General features: G+C 36.1%; 1 protein-coding gene across 9 annotated transcripts in view; it reads right to left on the reverse strand.

Annotated features, from left to right (window-relative positions):
- Positions 1-6,000: 6,000 nt before the first annotated feature.
- The window catches only part of ARL13B (ADP-ribosylation factor like GTPase 13B), a 48,725-nt gene continuing 36,844 nt past the window's right edge, over positions 6,001-17,881 (reverse strand). For 4 of the 9 annotated variants that reach the window (XM_014947375.1, XM_014947373.1, XM_014947374.1 and 1 more), the window contains 6 exons: positions 16,396-16,598; positions 14,277-14,373; positions 12,843-13,074; positions 12,258-12,374; positions 11,735-11,803; positions 6,001-6,834 (listed from right to left, as the gene is read on the reverse strand). In XM_014947375.1, the coding sequence (XP_014802861.1) occupies positions 6,758-6,834; positions 11,735-11,803; positions 12,258-12,374; positions 12,843-13,074; positions 14,277-14,373; positions 16,396-16,598 (795 nt within the window). In that variant the 3' untranslated portion in view covers positions 6,001-6,757. Of the gene's footprint in view, positions 6,835-10,109; positions 10,154-11,714; positions 11,804-12,257; positions 12,375-12,842; positions 13,075-14,276; positions 14,374-16,395; positions 16,599-17,881 lie in introns of all 9 variants that reach the window. The other 5 variants (XR_001412629.1, XM_014947376.1, XM_014947377.1 and 2 more) reach the window with 5 other exon arrangements.

Consider the following 17,881-nt stretch of genomic DNA (forward strand, 5'->3'; position numbering starts at 1 on the left):
GCCGGGCCGCCGTGTGCGGCAGCCGCATGGCCTGAGGCGGGCGAGGAGGGATGGCGGCAGTGAGGCGCCCCTGGCGGCGGAGGGGGCCCCGCCGCCCTCCTTAGGCCCCGTCGCCCTGTGGGGAGGGTTTGAGGATTTTTTTGGTTAGTTGGTTGGTTTGGGGGTTTCTTTTTTGTGTTTTTCTTTACGATGGGAGGCTGCACGGCCCTCCAGCCCCCTCTGCCTCCCCAGGAGATGAACCAGGATTGGGCAGTGACTGGAACCTCTTATTAATCAACTTAGAAAAGTGGTCCCTCAGCCCAGAGCCATCCCATCCCATAGCCCTCAGACCTCCCCTCATGGCTTGTCACCAGACCGTAACTCCTGGCTGCTCCAGGCTTACGCAGACTTTCCAGCTGCTGTTCAGCTGCTCAACAGCCTCCTCTGAACCACGGCGTGGATCAGCTCGGCCTTCACCTGCTGCCACTGCAAAGAAAAAAAAAATTGTGAGAAATTGGAAATTATTCCCACAAATGTCTTACACACCAGGTATCTGGGTTTTCAGATAGCCCATTCTCTGGGAACAGTAGTCAGGAGAAGAACCAGACCCAAGCTCATCGACCGCAACTGGTTTAGCAGCACTAAAACGTGAGGCTGCCCAAATGGTGGTGCAGCTCCTCTTCTGAGCACTTTGTCCGGAGACCTGCAAACTCCTCCTGTGAGAAAGGGGATCATGCGCTCTTCGCCATCTCTTGCTGGAGTCGTCATGGCCTAACAAAGCACAGGCACCACATCCTCTCGTTCTCTGTCTCAAAAGCTCACTTGTCCACCAGCATTTGCCAACTCGTTCAGTTAAGAGCAATCCCTCTGGAAACAGCAAGTTTGTTTAATGGTAGTTTCGATTAATGGCTGTCCGTGCAGCCTCTGCGCCCCAAAACTGGCCTCTGAAATCCAGGCTGGAAAGGCGTTCAAAGATAAAGGCAGGAGTGCTATCATGTAGATAAATATTTGAGTTTCAGGCACTGACTAATGAAGACTAAGAACGTTTATGCAAGCCTCATGCAAGTTACCATCAAACTTGAAAACTTATTTAAAATGTTTCAATCGGGATCCTGATGAAGAGGCAAAATGGAGACGCCCTGCCTATCAGATGTGAAAGGAAGTCAGAAAAGCTTTTTGATAAATGAGTTGTACCAACAGATAGAGAACAAAATTGGTGTAAAAAGTACAGTTCTCTGTGGTTATAATTCTGCCAAAACCAATAACATCTAAGAAAATACATACAATAATTGAATTTTACTGTACCAATTAAACAAAAAGGTACCCTAAAGTCACATTCCCCTAAATCTAGGGATATATTCCACTTGTAGGTAGTGCTGTCAGTTTTACCTAATGTGAGATTTGCAACACATCAGAAGCAAAGAAAGAACTTCAGTTAACAGTTTGTTCACTAGTATCACAAACAGATGAACTGCAACAAAACAGTAAAAATGCTCCCGCAACCTGTATCTCTCCCGTGTGCTGCTGAAAAGATGGATTGACTCTGGGGAGAATAACTTCAGTACATTTTGAAAGGCAGGCTACTGTCTGTACAGGAACTGTACAGGAAAAACATTCTCTTCATAAAAAGCAATCGAAAACTAAGTGATTTCTATCACCTTAGCAAGTACACTTGCCATGCTCAGTGACCACGTGCATGCCTGGATGCCCTGTTAAACCACAAATTGTATCTCATTTCCACAAAAGCCATTGTATCTCCACAATTCCACTGTAACCTCAGTCCACAACTCTCTTAACACATTTCCTTTAAACTCGTTAGTTTATTTCAAGCTTGGATTTCTAAGCATGTCCTTGCATTCTTAAGAAAAGAAGAGCACACAGTGGATGCCAAATGGTCCCCTGATACTTTCAGAGAGTGGAGGATGGCTGAAATGTCTAAAACTTAATGAGTCAATATGCAGAAATACCACCACCAACATCAACATGCTCCAAGCCTAGCGAACAGAAAAGACAGGCTATTACTGTGACTTTCACTGTTCAGTTTCAGCTTCCTGGAGCAAGCACAAATTCTGAGTCTTCACTACTGTTATACAGTAATTTAGAAATACAAAAGCAAACACATTTTCCATGTTTGTTACATTAGGACCCACTTAGAAAAAGCTTGCTAAAGTTTATGGAGATCAAAATTTTGGATAGCTTGACTCTTAGGATAAAAAAAAATATGTAGATTAGAAGATCATGTAAATTAATGCTATTGGGATATAGTACTCTCTGGGAGACTTTTTTAAGCCTGTCTTTTTCTGCAAGATAAATTTTAGGGCACTGCTTTTTGCAGTAGCAAATGCAAACATGGTGGGAAGACTGACAAAGCATCAGTTTGAGGTCTGCATAATCTACTACCTTCTGAAGAAAATTTTAAAATGTATATAAACACTTTACAATCCTGGGTCTCCTATTCTCAGTCCTTCAGTCTAATATCTAGTTACTTATCAGGGATTCATTATTTCAGTAGCACAGCTAACTTATTCAAATTCACCTGACTTTGTTGGTCTTCACAAGTTTAACCCTCATACTTGGCTTGATGCAATAACTTCATTTCTTGTTACTCATCCTCACTCAACTTTTCCCTCTCTCAGTCTTTCCACTAGCCCAGCAGGAAGAGAATCTGAAATGATCTTAAATTCATATTCACTGGGGAGTACACATAGATTGCTAAACATTCCATGGTCTGCTTTACTAAAATCTTCTGGAAAGCACAGATTTTGTTACCCTAGAGCAGTTGCCAGAGCAATCCCAAGTAAAATACAGCTCATGTGAACAGTGCGGGGGGGGAATAGAAAAAAAAAACAAAACAACAAAACTCCAAAACCCCTCACAAAGCCAACCAAACAAGAAAAAGATTTTTCTGTTCTAAGACAAACTTGTCTCAAATTACATTTACTTTTAAAATGTAGTTCTTCATTACATCTACAGATGCATCTATTGAAATACTATGGGGTATGCTCTGTTCAAAATAGTGAAATACTCTAAGTTGAATGAATTCCAAAAGCTAGGGAGCTAAAAGACACCACGGAAAAGTTAGTCGATAGCATCCTGATGTTACAGTACTAAGCTTTCAACTAAAATACTAGAATATCTTAGTGGAAAAAATACTGTTTGAATGTTATTTAAAAAAAAAAAAAAAAAGCCTATGCTGCTTGCTTTGTCACTGTCCATCCATGTTTTCTAATGTGACATCATTATATGCAAAAATAACTGTTCTCAGGAAATATACTGGGTTCTACTGGAAAAGAAAATTGTCACGAGACCACTCCTGGCAACCTTATTTTAAGTCATCTAAAATAGCAAAAACTGAGAAACCCCTTTTTAAGTGACAGATAGGCCTCCAGAGGACAGAGTTATGATTCTTTGGGTTTCAAGGAAAGGATAATCACCGCAGCCTTTATAAAGCTTGTACAGAATTCACAGCCCAAAGGTGAGAGATAACATGGACTTAAACCCTGTTGCACAGGGGCTTCCGCAGCTCCAGTGATAGCCAGTGGGGTGACTGGTGTGCCCGAGGATTGCCAGTTACACCTGCCTCTCGGGCCCCTCTGTGGGTGCCTTCCTCCTTCCATCTTGGTCCTCGTAACCAGGGCTCGGGAGAGGGCAATGAAAAAGCCAGCATCTGCTCTCTGTTGGAGGTAAATCTTTTAAAGCTTTCTAATTCTGCATCAGGACTGTGGAATTGAAATAGAAATCTCACAAGATTATCAAATAGCTTCCTCGAAAATCGCAGTGCTTTCGTCTCACCTCATTACGAGTGTCCCTCACCTACTGTGCATTATTTACATGGAGACACCATGTCACAGAAGTGAAACTAAACCTAATGGATAGCAAATATACCTACCTTTAATAACATAATTATAGTTAGTATTTTCTATTTAAAACCTTTAAAACTCTGAGTAAAGTGCCTCTGTGGATTCTAGGTTTTGGTTAAAAAGGAAGAAAACAGTAAGAATGCCTTATTTTGAAGCAGTGATTACCTTTTACACTAATGCAGCCATTGAAAAATTATTGTCCCTTATCTTAGAAAATATATTTAACTTACCTTTAAAAAATTTTGTCTAAAATGTATTTAAATTGTTGCACATAGATAATGCAAAATGTTCTGCTTGTGTAGCATATTTCTGTGTACTTACCACTCCTGTATTTAAGTACAAATCCTCTTAGCTGAATGCACTGATACCTTTTGAAAGTGATGATATTGACACCAAAAAGCATCAGAACCTGACAAAATATTCTAAATTGTGCCGTAATTAATACCTCTCAACTTATAGCTGTGCGACTTACTACCTCTTAGATATTAAGTGCACTATCAAAGCACTTTAAAAGTATACATACATACATAACTTAGTGCCAATCTATCAATATATTCTAAATTTGATCACATTGCAGTTGTAAACATATGCAAAGATTACGTCTAGAACATCTCTATTTTGTACATTTTAGCAATGTAAATGAGACTAGCAGCCATTAAACAATTATGACTACGTTTGCTTCCAAAAAATTGTACATTTATTTATATGGGAAACATGTTGATGCTGTGCATTAGTTTTATTCTATACATAAATGTCATCTTGAGCTAATAAAAAGTCAAGGTAGTATAAATTACTGAAAAAACTACTATAGTAAATAATTACAGAATATATTAATAAACAAAACTGTATGAAACATTTTTTAGTACTTTGGTCATATATTGGTAAAATTTATTTTAAAAGCAGAAACAAAACTGGTACCTGTGTCCACATACACAACACGCATAACACACATTTCACATATAAGTATCAACATCTTCCATTTCTCAAATTTTGTTTCCACAGCAGTATTAAGCTTTATTTTTAATAAAGACTTCCATTAATTTATTTTAGATTAGTGTTAATATAAAAGGGTAACACACTTCTAGAACCTGAAGCTGTAAAAAAAAAAAAATATCTTGCAAATTTAGAGCCTTTAAGCCAAAAAAATGTAGGTGGTAACATAGCTAAAGACAGTAAGATTGAGATTACACAAGTAAATTTTACGTAGCCCCCCTCTCCACTTAATATCGTGTGTGTTTGAAGTGAAAATTACTAAATCCTGAGAACAATCAAACTGAACCATGTTACACTAGTAGAATATAACAAAAGTATTCTTATGCTGAGTGTCACATACAAATTGTTTCATTCTTACACTAGCCTAGCAAACTTGGAATATTCCTCTCCATCCATTCCAAACTTAATATTCCTAAGACTGACTTTTTCCTCCACTCAAACACACTCTTTAAAAATCTTCATTAATAATTTAATTTTGATTAATATGGTAGATATTTCTTTGTGTAACTCACTGCTGTAAGGGGTGTATGGTAAAGATTTCTAATGTCAAAACACTGAATATATACATTGCATTGTTTTAACATCTACTAAAATCTTTTGGTAATAACATGTTATGGAAGACTGAGAGCGTAATAGAAAATCAAGTAATGCTTCTTCAAAAACCCTTTGAATGGGGGCTTCATACTTGCTGTAACTAAATGGCATAACAATATACCTGTAAAAAAATATACCAACTGTTGTCTCCAATGTATGAGGAAGAATAGCATATCCAGAATATTTAAATAGAAATGTATGCAATTGTAACCCTACTTGTTTATTTATCACTTGTATGTGATTTTTTTAATGTAAAATTAACACACAACATGGAAATATTATGTAAATCCTTAACAATCTGAAGTTTCTTTTGTTTTCAAGATGGCATTTTAGTATTATCAAGATTAAAAAGTGCTGGAGCTTATATGCATACTGGTTGATTCAGTTTTCCATCAGAACTGATGACTGAATTAGTGCAAAACTTCCACTATGTGCAATTTTCTTGTATGATGTAGTAGACAATAAAATATTCAGTTCTATTTTGCCAATTGCATTTTTTACCTATGCCAAACTCAGTTAGCAAAACAAAGAAAACAACGCTTAAGAAAACTTTCAGACAATTCAAGTAGAATAATTTTGTATAAAATGTATTTATCTTAAACTTCCCTTTCTACCTTCCTCCCCCTTCAGATTGCCAGAAATATGAAATATGCATCTGACAATGTTATCTCTAATACAAAGTATTACTACTGTTAGAGAAACGTAAGAGTCAAACATACTCTACTTATATGCATTTGACTATCAGCTTTCTAATGCTTTTTAGGTATCATTTTATTGGTAATAAGTATGCGTGTCCACTCAAACTTTCAAATAATTTTATAAAAAGTTAGAAAAATATACTTAACATTTGTTGCATAACCTTCCTATATTCACTCTATCATACATTAATCTTATAAAATGCTTTAGAACCATTTATTAGCTGCAAAAATACCAACCACTGTGCAGCACCTGGAGAAAGGTCTTGGTGAGAACATACAATCCAGTAGTATGTGATCTTGAAGGTATTTTTCTTCAGGTTTACAGCTCTGAATTTTCACAAGTAAACCCAATATTCAATACTGCGTTCACATGAGCATCCATTCGCACATAGACCTTTCTTGATTTCATGCTAAATCCTGAAGAAGAGCTGGTGATGTAAAGAGTTAAATGACAAAGTCTGATCAACTAAGTATGATAAAACGAACTCCACATTTAATTGCCACCAAGTTATTTTGCAACAAGCTGATACAAGCTGATAGACTGTCATTTTAAAAATTTTCCTTCAAGGGCAAAAACTGTTTCTGATATATGGTTTTTTTAATGATGTTTTTCAAATGCTATTTGTCATCCAGTTAAGCAATGACATCATGGGTATCACTGTTGGGTCTTTGGCGTACAGTCAGCGGGGGCAGAGGCTTTCCATAGAAATCTGTGTAAGAAATGTCAGAGAAGAAAAATATATTAATCTGTTATGTACTATCTCCTGTCCTTAAAGGCTGTTGAAATAAGATAAATTCTTGTTTCCTTAATGAAAACTAGGTAGCCTACAAATTTAGAGCTAATTCCTACATGCAACTTTCAGACATAGTGCTAATTGTCTGGAGGGGTATTGGCCAAAACAGGATTTAATTATGATTTGTTACATATGCATCAGCATTTGCAAGATCAAGCCCAAAGGTAAGGCATAAACATCCCTAAAAATATGAACTGAGCCATCCAAAGTGTATAAATAACAATTGAAAAAATAAAGTATCAAAATTTGAATGTTACTGTAGACAAGTAGGCATAGCAATAAAGTTTTAAGTGACAGTAATGCTATGCAGCATCCAAAATTTGGGGACCATTTATGCATGGCATCAATCTTGAAAGCCACACTCATTTTCCAGAAAAACTATATTAAGAATTTTGACAAAGAATGAATACAACATTTCCTTTTGTCAATTAAGTAATTTCAAGTAGTAAAACTGTCCAAGACAGAATTATTAAGTATACCGGGGGAGAATAACAAGTATTCTCAAACATTTGTAACCAGCACAAAAGGAAAAAAAAACCATGCAGACTGGTACATGCAAAGCATTTCACAAGCAAAATAATATCATGAAAGATGGTAAGAGGAAACAGGTGGAAATCAAGAAAAAAATAAAAGCAGCTTTTTGAAGCATTCAAATCTCAATTTTGTTTGCACAGAAAATCTCCTCCTCAACAAAGCCTTGGTGGCCTGCCAACACAAAATTCAGCTTTAATAAATCATAATTTTCCAGGTAAAATGTATTCAACTTGTTCTAAATATCTAAATAACTTGTGTTAAAATGGCATTCCTGAGCTAAAATTAACAAAAGCAAAAAGTTGGATTACATTACTCTAACAGTACATGTCTATGGGATCAAGGTTTTAGTTATCCTTGCATTTAATCAGTAAAGTAATAACACTTTTCTATTACTGTCGTAAATCCTTTGATTTTAACAGAGCTAATTCAATGTTACAGCACTATGTGAAAAGCAACAAAACTGCAACAAATGATTACAGGGTAAATGAAAACCTGTACAATGGATGTATTTATTAGTCATTTTCTTGAGGTCTGGCAAACAATTTATGGACTGCAGGGCAATTTTACCTACTATAGTGAGAGAGGTTTTTCATTCTTGCAAATGTATCCTCCAGTGACAATAAATATACACCTATTGTTGTGCTAGAATCAGTAGCATGACTGCAAAAATGGCAGTCTTTAGTGAAAATAAGTATATAATTAAAGATTTATATAATAAGACTCTACTACCCTGTTAACTCTGCCTAAACATCCAATATAATGTTCTCTGCTAAGAATGACACAAAAATGACTCAATAAATATACTAAATAGCCTGTTCACCAACACTTAAATTTTTCAGTTTGAACATCAAATGATTAAGACAGATTTATGTCTCTGAGATCACATGGCATTAAAAACCAGACCTACACCTAGTGTAGTGTGTTTCAACCTCACACTGCACTAGTTTTATATATTTCAGTAGTGAGGTATACCATGTATCTCTGACACTTCAAAAAATCACTTTTTAAGACCCCAAAAAAGGAATAACTGCTATCTGAACTAACAAAGACCTGTACTAGAATGCATGGGAATAGTGAGAAACACCTGTTCCGTGTTTTTCCACGGACTAGTAGAAATCAACACTACAAAAAGCCATACCTGTTTTGAAGCTTAAGGAAGTTTCTTAACTTACATTGAGGAAACTATCAAATGTTTCTTGTTACACTCTTGGACGAAGACTTTGAAAGTACTCCTGAAAAAAATATCTATGCATAACCAGGCCTCCTTAAACTTTTAAAAGCACATTATTAAATACTTTTTTCTTTCCTTGCTCTTACAGACACCAACAATTTTACCTGGAGTCCTGACAACAGCATATTCTGGGCATCCTACCGGAACCGAGGTTTTACAGCCTGGTCTACATGAAGGTAGGTGCTTATTTGCACACATACAAAGACTTTTCAGCCAGTTGGCCAATAACAGTTTCTCAAAGAGAATTCTTCAACAGAATTGCTATAGAAAACTGCACTTCAGAGAATCCAAAAATCTCACAGAAAAGAAAGTCTTGCTAAAGGTAATTAAAAATATAAATACTTTAAGCTTTCACTGCAAATTGCATCTTCAAGATGCTTATATCAATTAACCATGAAACCAATATGGAAAGCAGGCCTTTTTATTTCACAAAGCTTGAATGCTTGAAAAGCTTTTAAAACCACCTTTACAGGTGCACAAAACATTTTGGGCAAAGCTGGACGCCCACCCCTCACTCCACCCTCAATATCAAAAGGGATTTATTTCTTTGCTGAAGGGACAGACAAAGAGAAGTTCGTTTTCAGAAAGATACAATTCATGGAATATTCTAAAAAATGGATCAAAGGTAGGCTCCACTGGTCTTAGGAAAACTCAGATCTGAGTTTCCAAGCAGGAGCAGGTTCTCTCTGCAAAATACATAAAAATAACTGAAAAATACTGTTGTGTGACAGAAAAGGGGCAAGGACAGATGTCAAACTAAAATAAGTCCAAGTGCACATAAGTACACTTGGTAGGGTTAGGTTCATGATTGAAGTCAATGATCTTAAGGGCCCCTTCCAATCTAAATGATTCTATGATTCTCTCAAACGGTCTGTTAAAAAAACCACTACTTTAAACAAAATAAATAATTTACATTCTTGAGTATTAGGACCTAACTAACAGTTTGACAATGCTGCACCATGAGTTTGAAAAGTCTTTTTCATGTATAACTAGTGCTTTCCTAATATATGTTTTCTTGCTTTCTCAGGATTTTCTGTATCTGTGTGAATCTTGTGAATGTCTCAAAATTCCTGAAAAAAAACATATCTCAGCAAAGAGCAGTCAAAGTCTTGAACACAGCTGGACAGTTCTGAGCACTCCAAGTGTCCTCTGATCTCAGTGGTTATACCTCTGGTCAAGACATCATTCCCCTACCAACATCTTTTCCATCATTAGATTCCAAAATACTTTAATTATTACCCTTATGTTACAAATGGATTAAATTACACAGATCTCAGGTTACTAACTTACACACCTGTGAGTAGGGAACAAATTAAGCAATTTTTTTCCTCTTTGTCCCACCCATGTTCTTGCTACAAAATGCAACACCTCCCTCAGGCAGAGAGAAAAATTGAGTAACACCCCTTCCCTTTCTTCCCCTCCCTACCTCTTCATCAGGCTTTTCTTTCTTGCCGCCTTCTGTCTATATGCCTTTAAAAAAAAGAGCAAGATGGTTTTACAATTAAAACCACAAATTGCATTTTATGCACATGAATTACGCTCCTGTAAAAAATAAATATCTAGTCTCTAGAGAACTTAATTCCTCTTTAGGCATCTTTTGTTTCTTTGGCAGAGAAGCTCCATGTTTTGTTGCTTCAGAACTTCAGCAGGTATGTCCACGTGGTGCTGTTCTACATGATAGTAGTACAACCAGTTCAAGTCAGGGTTAAGCTCAAGGATCACTACAGCCACACTGAGCTCCTATCTCTATAAGTTCCTCAATTAATATTCTCTTTGTTTAATTTAAGTGTTCCCTTTGCTTTACTTTGGTTTTTCTCATCTCATATTACTCCAGATGTCTCCATATTCATTTGGCTTTTCAAAATTTCAAAAATAAAAACGTAAGAAAAATTCAGACATTATAAGTTAAAACTGAAAAAAAAAGATGCAGTATGAGCATATGGAAAACAATCTTCCATGGTCTTCTGAAAACAGTCATTATTGAAGAAAGAAATCAAGAATCTGCCTACAACCCCATGACCTTTCCAGTTATTAAACTCATTTAGACTATCAGTTTGTGAACTTTCAGGGACACCGGCTCTCCACGTAGAGCAGCAGATCCCAGGCTTTCTCACTGACACCTCTCCTTGCAGACCAATAACCTGGTTTTCAGTTGGAAGTCTTACTACTTCTGCAATCAAATTTATGCTGAGCTTTTCATCATAGCTGGGATTGCAGTATCTTATTTGGAGTTGCTAACATAATGTACTTAATTTGAGGTGCCCACCTCAAAGTCTTTAGCTTTCCTTCTCACAATAAAACCCCACACAATCAATGACAAAAATCTTACAGACTATGCTTTCAAAACCATATGGAAACATCTGTAGTGGGCAGAAGAGGTTTTAGACTACCTCAAGAGGCAACACAAGGAGTCAGCTTACACACAGCAAATTCATCTGACATTGGCTATGGTTCACAGAACCCCAGAAATACATGGGGCCCATTTGGGTTCAGTATTGTGAAGCAATTAGCACTTCCAGTTTAGATCGTAAGGTCAGTGTGGAAACAAACAGGCAGCTTAGTGCAGAATCAGCCTGGACGCAGAAAGCCACTATGGATGCCAAATTAATAAACCCTGATGGGTCTCTGCAGTCCTGCTTAGGTGTTCCTGCAGTATCCAGGTAACCCAACTTCTGTCCCCATTGCATCAGATAATGATGAACTGTCTACATGCAATATGTCTTTGAACTCTTAAGTAACCAGTCCTGTTACTCTTTGTTATATGGCATATCATAATATATAGATGCATGATGCTCTGAAAATAACTTCAGATCATTAATAGCTTCTGATATGCCCTGCCAACTTCATAGGGGAATCTGAGACAACTTATTCTTTTTGGTAAAAAAGTAAATAAGACTTGAAAAATCAAAAAGATGCTTTCTACTAAGCAAAAGAGTTAGCTTTTGGCCAATAAAAATTAGCATGAAGAAATTAAAAAAAGATGAAGAATGAAATAAATGAACAATGGAGAATGCTTTTAAAAAGTACAAACCCCAAAATATTTTCAATTACCAGCATGATGTGTTTCACCAAGAGGCTCAAGTTTTCGAAGTCTATTAAGTTTGGGAGTTCCCCAGCCAACTAAAGAAAAACAAAGACAGTCAAAACACACCAAGACTGCACCTGATTCTGATGAAATGTAGGGAAGCCAGTTCTCTGGGAGAAATCAAAGCATTTAGAAATGCCAGAAGCATGTAATATATTGTATATATGGTGAATAATGATGAAACGCTTTAAAAATAAACGGATTTACCATTAAAAATATTGATATTTTTAATGACTTTCATCAGTAAGTAGTCAAGTCTCTGACTCTTTTTTTTGGAAAACAACAACATCTTCCCCTGTGTGGAATGCATCAGATCAATACTGCTGAAAGTTCAGACCACGAGGTGTGAAATAGCATCAAGGATTTCCTAAGGTTTAGTAGCATATCTCTGTATGAAAACCATTCCAGTTTTATCATTCACAAATGATTATTTTAAAGGCTTGATAACCACCAATTGAGACATCAATTATTGTTTGTTAGCACACTTACCTGGTGGAAGAGCTGGTGGTGGCGTAGGAATTTTGGGAACAGCATCTTCTCCATTAACAGGTTCTACTCTGTGGCCCCTTTTTAATTTTGGTTTTTTATTTTTTTTCTTACTGTTATCTATATTAAACAGAAATATAGTACAGTTATATTCAGAGAATATGTTACATCATCTTTTAATACAATTGTTGGGGTGAGATGCATCAGGATTTTCAGTCCAAACAAACACAAAAGCATGTGAAATGTGAAATTTACACAACATTTTGCTATAGAAGATAAACTGTGAGTATAAAATATATGCAAACTCTATGTTTTAACAAAGAAATTCAACTTAGCTTGATAGTGACAGAACATGGACCACATGTTCGATTATGATAAAAATGAACCTATTTTCAGCTACAGTATCAGTCACATCAACAAATACACACTTTTTTGAAACAGATTTTTCCAATAAAATAACCTAATGGTGCATTTTTATGTTTTCAATAGATTAAACTGATGTGTGGTATCATGAAAAATAATACAGAAAGCGGGAAGAACTATGTGAAAAATAACATGAAATGACACATTAAAAAGAAGCAGTTGTACCTGAGTCAAGGCATTCTGAGGCTTGCTGCTCATTCACTTCTTCATGCAGCAAAAGCTGTGTAGTTGTAGAATTGCATGTTTCTAGTCTACTATCATTTGTATTTTGGCTACTGCTACTTGAGAAGTGCCTGGCATCTACTTGTTCTTGCTCTGTTTGCGATTTCAAGACAATTGTAGCCTTTTCAGTCTCCAACCTTTGCCGCTTCTTTTCCTTTTCCATTTGTTTTTCATTCTAACAAAAAGTAGAGGATTTTTTTTAACAACTTCTAATGTTGTAAACTGATTAATAGGACTAGAAAGTTATTTTTAAAATCAAAAATATTCCTAAAATATTTTTATGTCCCAAAGCTAGCATAGAAAATATTTTCAAATAGGTGAAGAAATTTTATTTCCAATATCCTACCCAGAGAAAATGGGAAAACAAACAAAAAAAGATTAACAGCAAAAGAAATTATCTTCAGGTTTATAGACTGTTTTCTTGCTTTCCTTTTGATCATATGGCAAAAAGAAATGCTAGCTATCAACATCAACAGTGAAAGGTTCAAAAACTCCTAATTTCTTCCTCTTCACTTATCTTTTTTTTTTAAAATGTTTTAGTTAAAAATAAATACATACGTACAGAGTTTAAGTATCTAGAAAGTGCTGCCATGATTTGGACAAATACCAATTGCATCACACAGACTCAAAGACAGGCTGTTTCACAAGCTCTATACCACTAAATCACCATCTCTGCAAAAATCACAGCTCTACCCTTCTCTTCTTACTTACATAACTTATATGTTATTATAAAGTGTATTATCGTGCGTGTAGCTGACTTTGCAAGATATATGGATATGGGCGCTTTTGTCTTAGAGAGAAGCAAATGTTTGAATTACTGGAAAAGTCTCAGAGTTTATGTGTTTCTTGAGATTACATTATCTCAAGTCAACTGAATAAAAAAATACAGTACAATAAATAAGAACTACCTGAACTCAGAAACAGAGGTTAAGGAAACTTTATATATTAATGTTTTTCATATTGCAAAGCTAAGAAAACTTCTCAATTGTCTCAGTTTTCAACAGAAAACAGGTTATGCTCAGAAATCTAAATAGTTGATGTAGTCAGTGATATTTTATGACTCACTACATCACTAAAACATTTTACAAGAAACTAATAGACCTTGAATATTTTTCAGTCCTGAATATCCAATAGTTTAATTAGGAAATGTGTTCAGTCATCTGCTTACAATACCCTTATTTTACTGTGGCTACAGATTTTTTTGCCACCAAATCAGTAAAAGGGGATTTTCTTAACACGAAAGCATTGATTCAATGCACACAATACTGTACAGACAGACTTAGAATAATTCTTTTAAATGAACCATTTCCTCATTACCTCTCAGACATTTGTTAGCAGTAGGTCTAAAACAATCCAGGTTTCCACATATTCTCATACCTCAGAGATAACAGCAGCTATAGGCTGGAAGGGGTTTTCAGAGTTCCCAGGCTCAGGGTCTTCCTCATCAGGTGCACTTCTTCCTTCTTCTCTTTCCCTTTGTTGTTGTTGTTGGGTTTATGTTGTTGTTGTTTTAGCAGTTTGGGGATTAGGTTTTTTTGAGAGAAGTAGGGGGAGAGAGGGAGGGAAGGGAAGAGAGGAGATGAACAAAGAAATACGAAGAAGCCAAGCCATTAATTTTATATAATAGCAAACACTTATTAGGTCATCTAACTCTCCTCCAATTTATGTCAGCTGATTTTTACAATATGCTTCTGTATTTTGAAAAACATTCTACAGAAATCAGAAAGATAGACTAACATCAATAAAGCACAAGTATATTTTATGGCAGAGGTTGAAAAACATGCTTCAATGTGCCAGAATGTTCAATCAGCACTTCAAGAAGTGGAAGCAATTTCTGAGGACAGGACATGGGACAGAATACATGACAGAATACATCTGTAACAGAAGGGTTTTGAGTGTTCAACAGTATGCTAAAATTTTCACACTGGTAATCTTTTATATCTGTAGTTTCAAGGTATTCAATCATTTAAAAAAAATAATCTATGTGGTGGGAAACCAGACTATCTAAAACCTTCTCTTCTATTTTTAATACACCTCCATTTCTCACAATTCTAGATTCTTCTTAATATACATAAGGGAGAGCTGGTGCCAGACTGTTCAGTTTATGTAGTAACAGTTAGGGAATCATATTTGCTTCAACAGAAAAGTTTGGGAAGACACATAATCCTCAGTATGCTGTTGTTGCACCAGCACTAGTTATTTTTTATGTACTAGATTTCTATGTAAGAAATATTAAATGACTAGATATTAAATAATGTATCATTAATAAATTATATGCTCATTAAACACTTTTCCTCAATCGATCTGACAGAACTTGCGCAGAGGAAGTCACTGTAACACCGACTTTACAGCTGCAAGTACTGAGAGAGGCAGTAACCCCACTGTTTGGAGGCACAGATGGGAATGCAAAGGAGGTCACCGATCTGCCCATGAAACCACACTTCTTTGAAAGAACGGCCAGACTGTGTTAAAACCTATTGGCACTACTTCTCTCTGGTCTTCCATTTGAAACAAGATCATCTCTACTAACATACTGTGGAGGAAATGCACTTTGAGAAAACATTCAGGGAAGCAAATCTGAACAAAAAGCCACCTGGGGAGTTATTAAAGCACATAATGAAACAGAATTACACTTGAATCAAGAATAACCTGTTTCTTACAGTAAGAAATTGATTTGATGCAAAACAGCAAGACAAGAGTTAATGCCATCTCTTATATCTGAGACAAGTCCTCAGCTACAGGTAAAACCAGTGGAATTTACCAGTTAGCATTCTCCTAAGACACAGGGAGAGTTTAGCAAAACCTTTAAGCCTTTAATCCAAATTAGACCTAACCAATTCTTCCAGTGAATAAATACAATCAAGATCACTGCGTGGGAACAAAATATATGGAAAATGCCCATATCATCAGATAATCTCTTTGAGACAAGTTTCAAAGTCTGTCCTCCTTGCTACACCTCTCAACGTGGCATAAATCCAACACAATCCAACATGATCAGAGGGTTTTGTCTATGAAGAGATACCTGGCACACTAACAGCATATGCATTTTTTAAATAATTTTGTGAAATACATATGAGGACTGTGTCAAATTCCAGGTGTTTAAAATGTGCTTAAGTAATTTACTTGCTGAAGTAAACCAAATCAGCAAGAGTACAAGCCAAGGCACTTCACAGTAGCTTCATAGTTACTTCTCACAGTAACTGAGATGCACAAATCTCTGCATATGTAAGGCAGATGGGGGAATGGGCTGCTCAGTGAATTTTATAAGAATGCCCCAGTACAATGATTCACATCAGTCTCTAATGGGAATCATGGTGGGCTGCTGACCACAAAGGGTTTTGAAAGGAAGTAATAAAATCACTTGTTCCATCTCCCCTTGGACTGTAAGTTTTAAATCTTTGACAGTTTAGTTCCCATAAGCTCCCTGGACAGGAATGAATCAAGTGTCTTAGAGAAAGGGAGGAAAGGGAGGTAGAAGAAATTACAGAGAGAATACCTTTCTTCTCGTATCCTTCTCACTCGCTCAGCTCGTTCTAGTTTCTTTTGTTCTTCATATGCTTTTTGTTCTGTAGTGTCTCTTTGGATGCGCTCGTTTAAGGCATCAAAATCTTTTGCTATGATATGTAGAAGCCAAAATAAACCCTTTTTTATTGATTTATCAATTTTTTTCCCACAGCCCATGACAGCTGAGCAAGGTTCCTGTAAATATAAGGAGGAGGAGAAAATTATTTGCAGTTCAGATCACATTCCTTGACTGAAAACAAGAAATCAGGCCAACTACTGTTTACTCTGAAGCTTGCAAAACATTGAGAAGTATAGGAAATAAATTTGCATTTAGGTATTCTATAAATTTAGATGCTTTTTTTGCCAAGAGAAATACCATCTTAGTTGTACGAAATTCCACTATTTCCAGTCCTTTTCCAAAAAAACTAGAATACTGCACAGAAAAAGATATTTGTGTGTTTATCTCTAAATAGGCATATATATACATGTTACATATACACCTGCTATGTGTATATATATTTACACACCTGTTTCTATACACATCCATATCTATGCATCTATATAGAAATACAATTTATCAACCTCAAATATGTATGCTCTGTTCTGCTGCTGCTTTATGGTAGCCTGTGTTATATTTATCTAGTAAAATGGAAAAGACGAGATGCAAGAGAATCAGCTTAACTTCAGTTCATGAAAGAAATGTTAGATTTATTCATAAACACCTACAGGATAAATAAAATCCAGCACGACTCTGTCAGAAAAACTGTCAAACCAATTCAATTTTTTAGATCAGAACAGGTATTGTGGATAGGAGTCCTTGATTGGAGTAAAACTTTTATCATGCTATTACCATCACCAAGCAAGAGAAACATGATCAATGCACATCTAGGGGAAGATGGGTACAAAAGCCATAACCATTCAAGGAAGTGGATTGACTGGAAAGAATCAAGAAGAGCATAGTGAGAAAAATCAGACAAAATGTGTTATGAACACACAGCTGCTAAGAAAACATCGAAGGAACAGGAGCGGTTCCTCTATTGAGATGAGAAAGCATCAAGGAGAGGATAATAGCATTTAAAAACATGAGGTGTATCTGCAAGTAGGAAAAGAATAATTTGCTCTTCATATTCATAGTCAGGAGGACAAGTACGATCAGCTGTTAATTGGAACAAAAAAGATATAGCTTGATTCTAGTGTAGAACATGGAAAAGGATGAGATGACCTCTCAAGATCTTTTCAGAACTATTTTCCAGAATGCTTTGGAGCACCGTATGCTCTCAAACTGTTTTCTGAATAACAGCTAAATAGATCCAGCTACGTATTTGACATGAAGAAATCAGAGAAATAATCCCATACACTGATACAGGTTAGGGGCTGTTCCCTAGCAGAACCTAATCAAGGAGAAGATCTGTAGGCAATAATACCCTGTTTCTCTGAGAAAACTAAGATAAAACAACAGACAGCACCTAGGCAATTTT

Source organism: Calidris pugnax, unplaced genomic scaffold, assembly GCF_001431845.1.
Source record: "Calidris pugnax isolate Ruff unplaced genomic scaffold, ASM143184v1 scaffold95, whole genome shotgun sequence".
NCBI classification, from domain to species: Eukaryota; Metazoa; Chordata; class Aves; order Charadriiformes; family Scolopacidae; genus Calidris; species Calidris pugnax.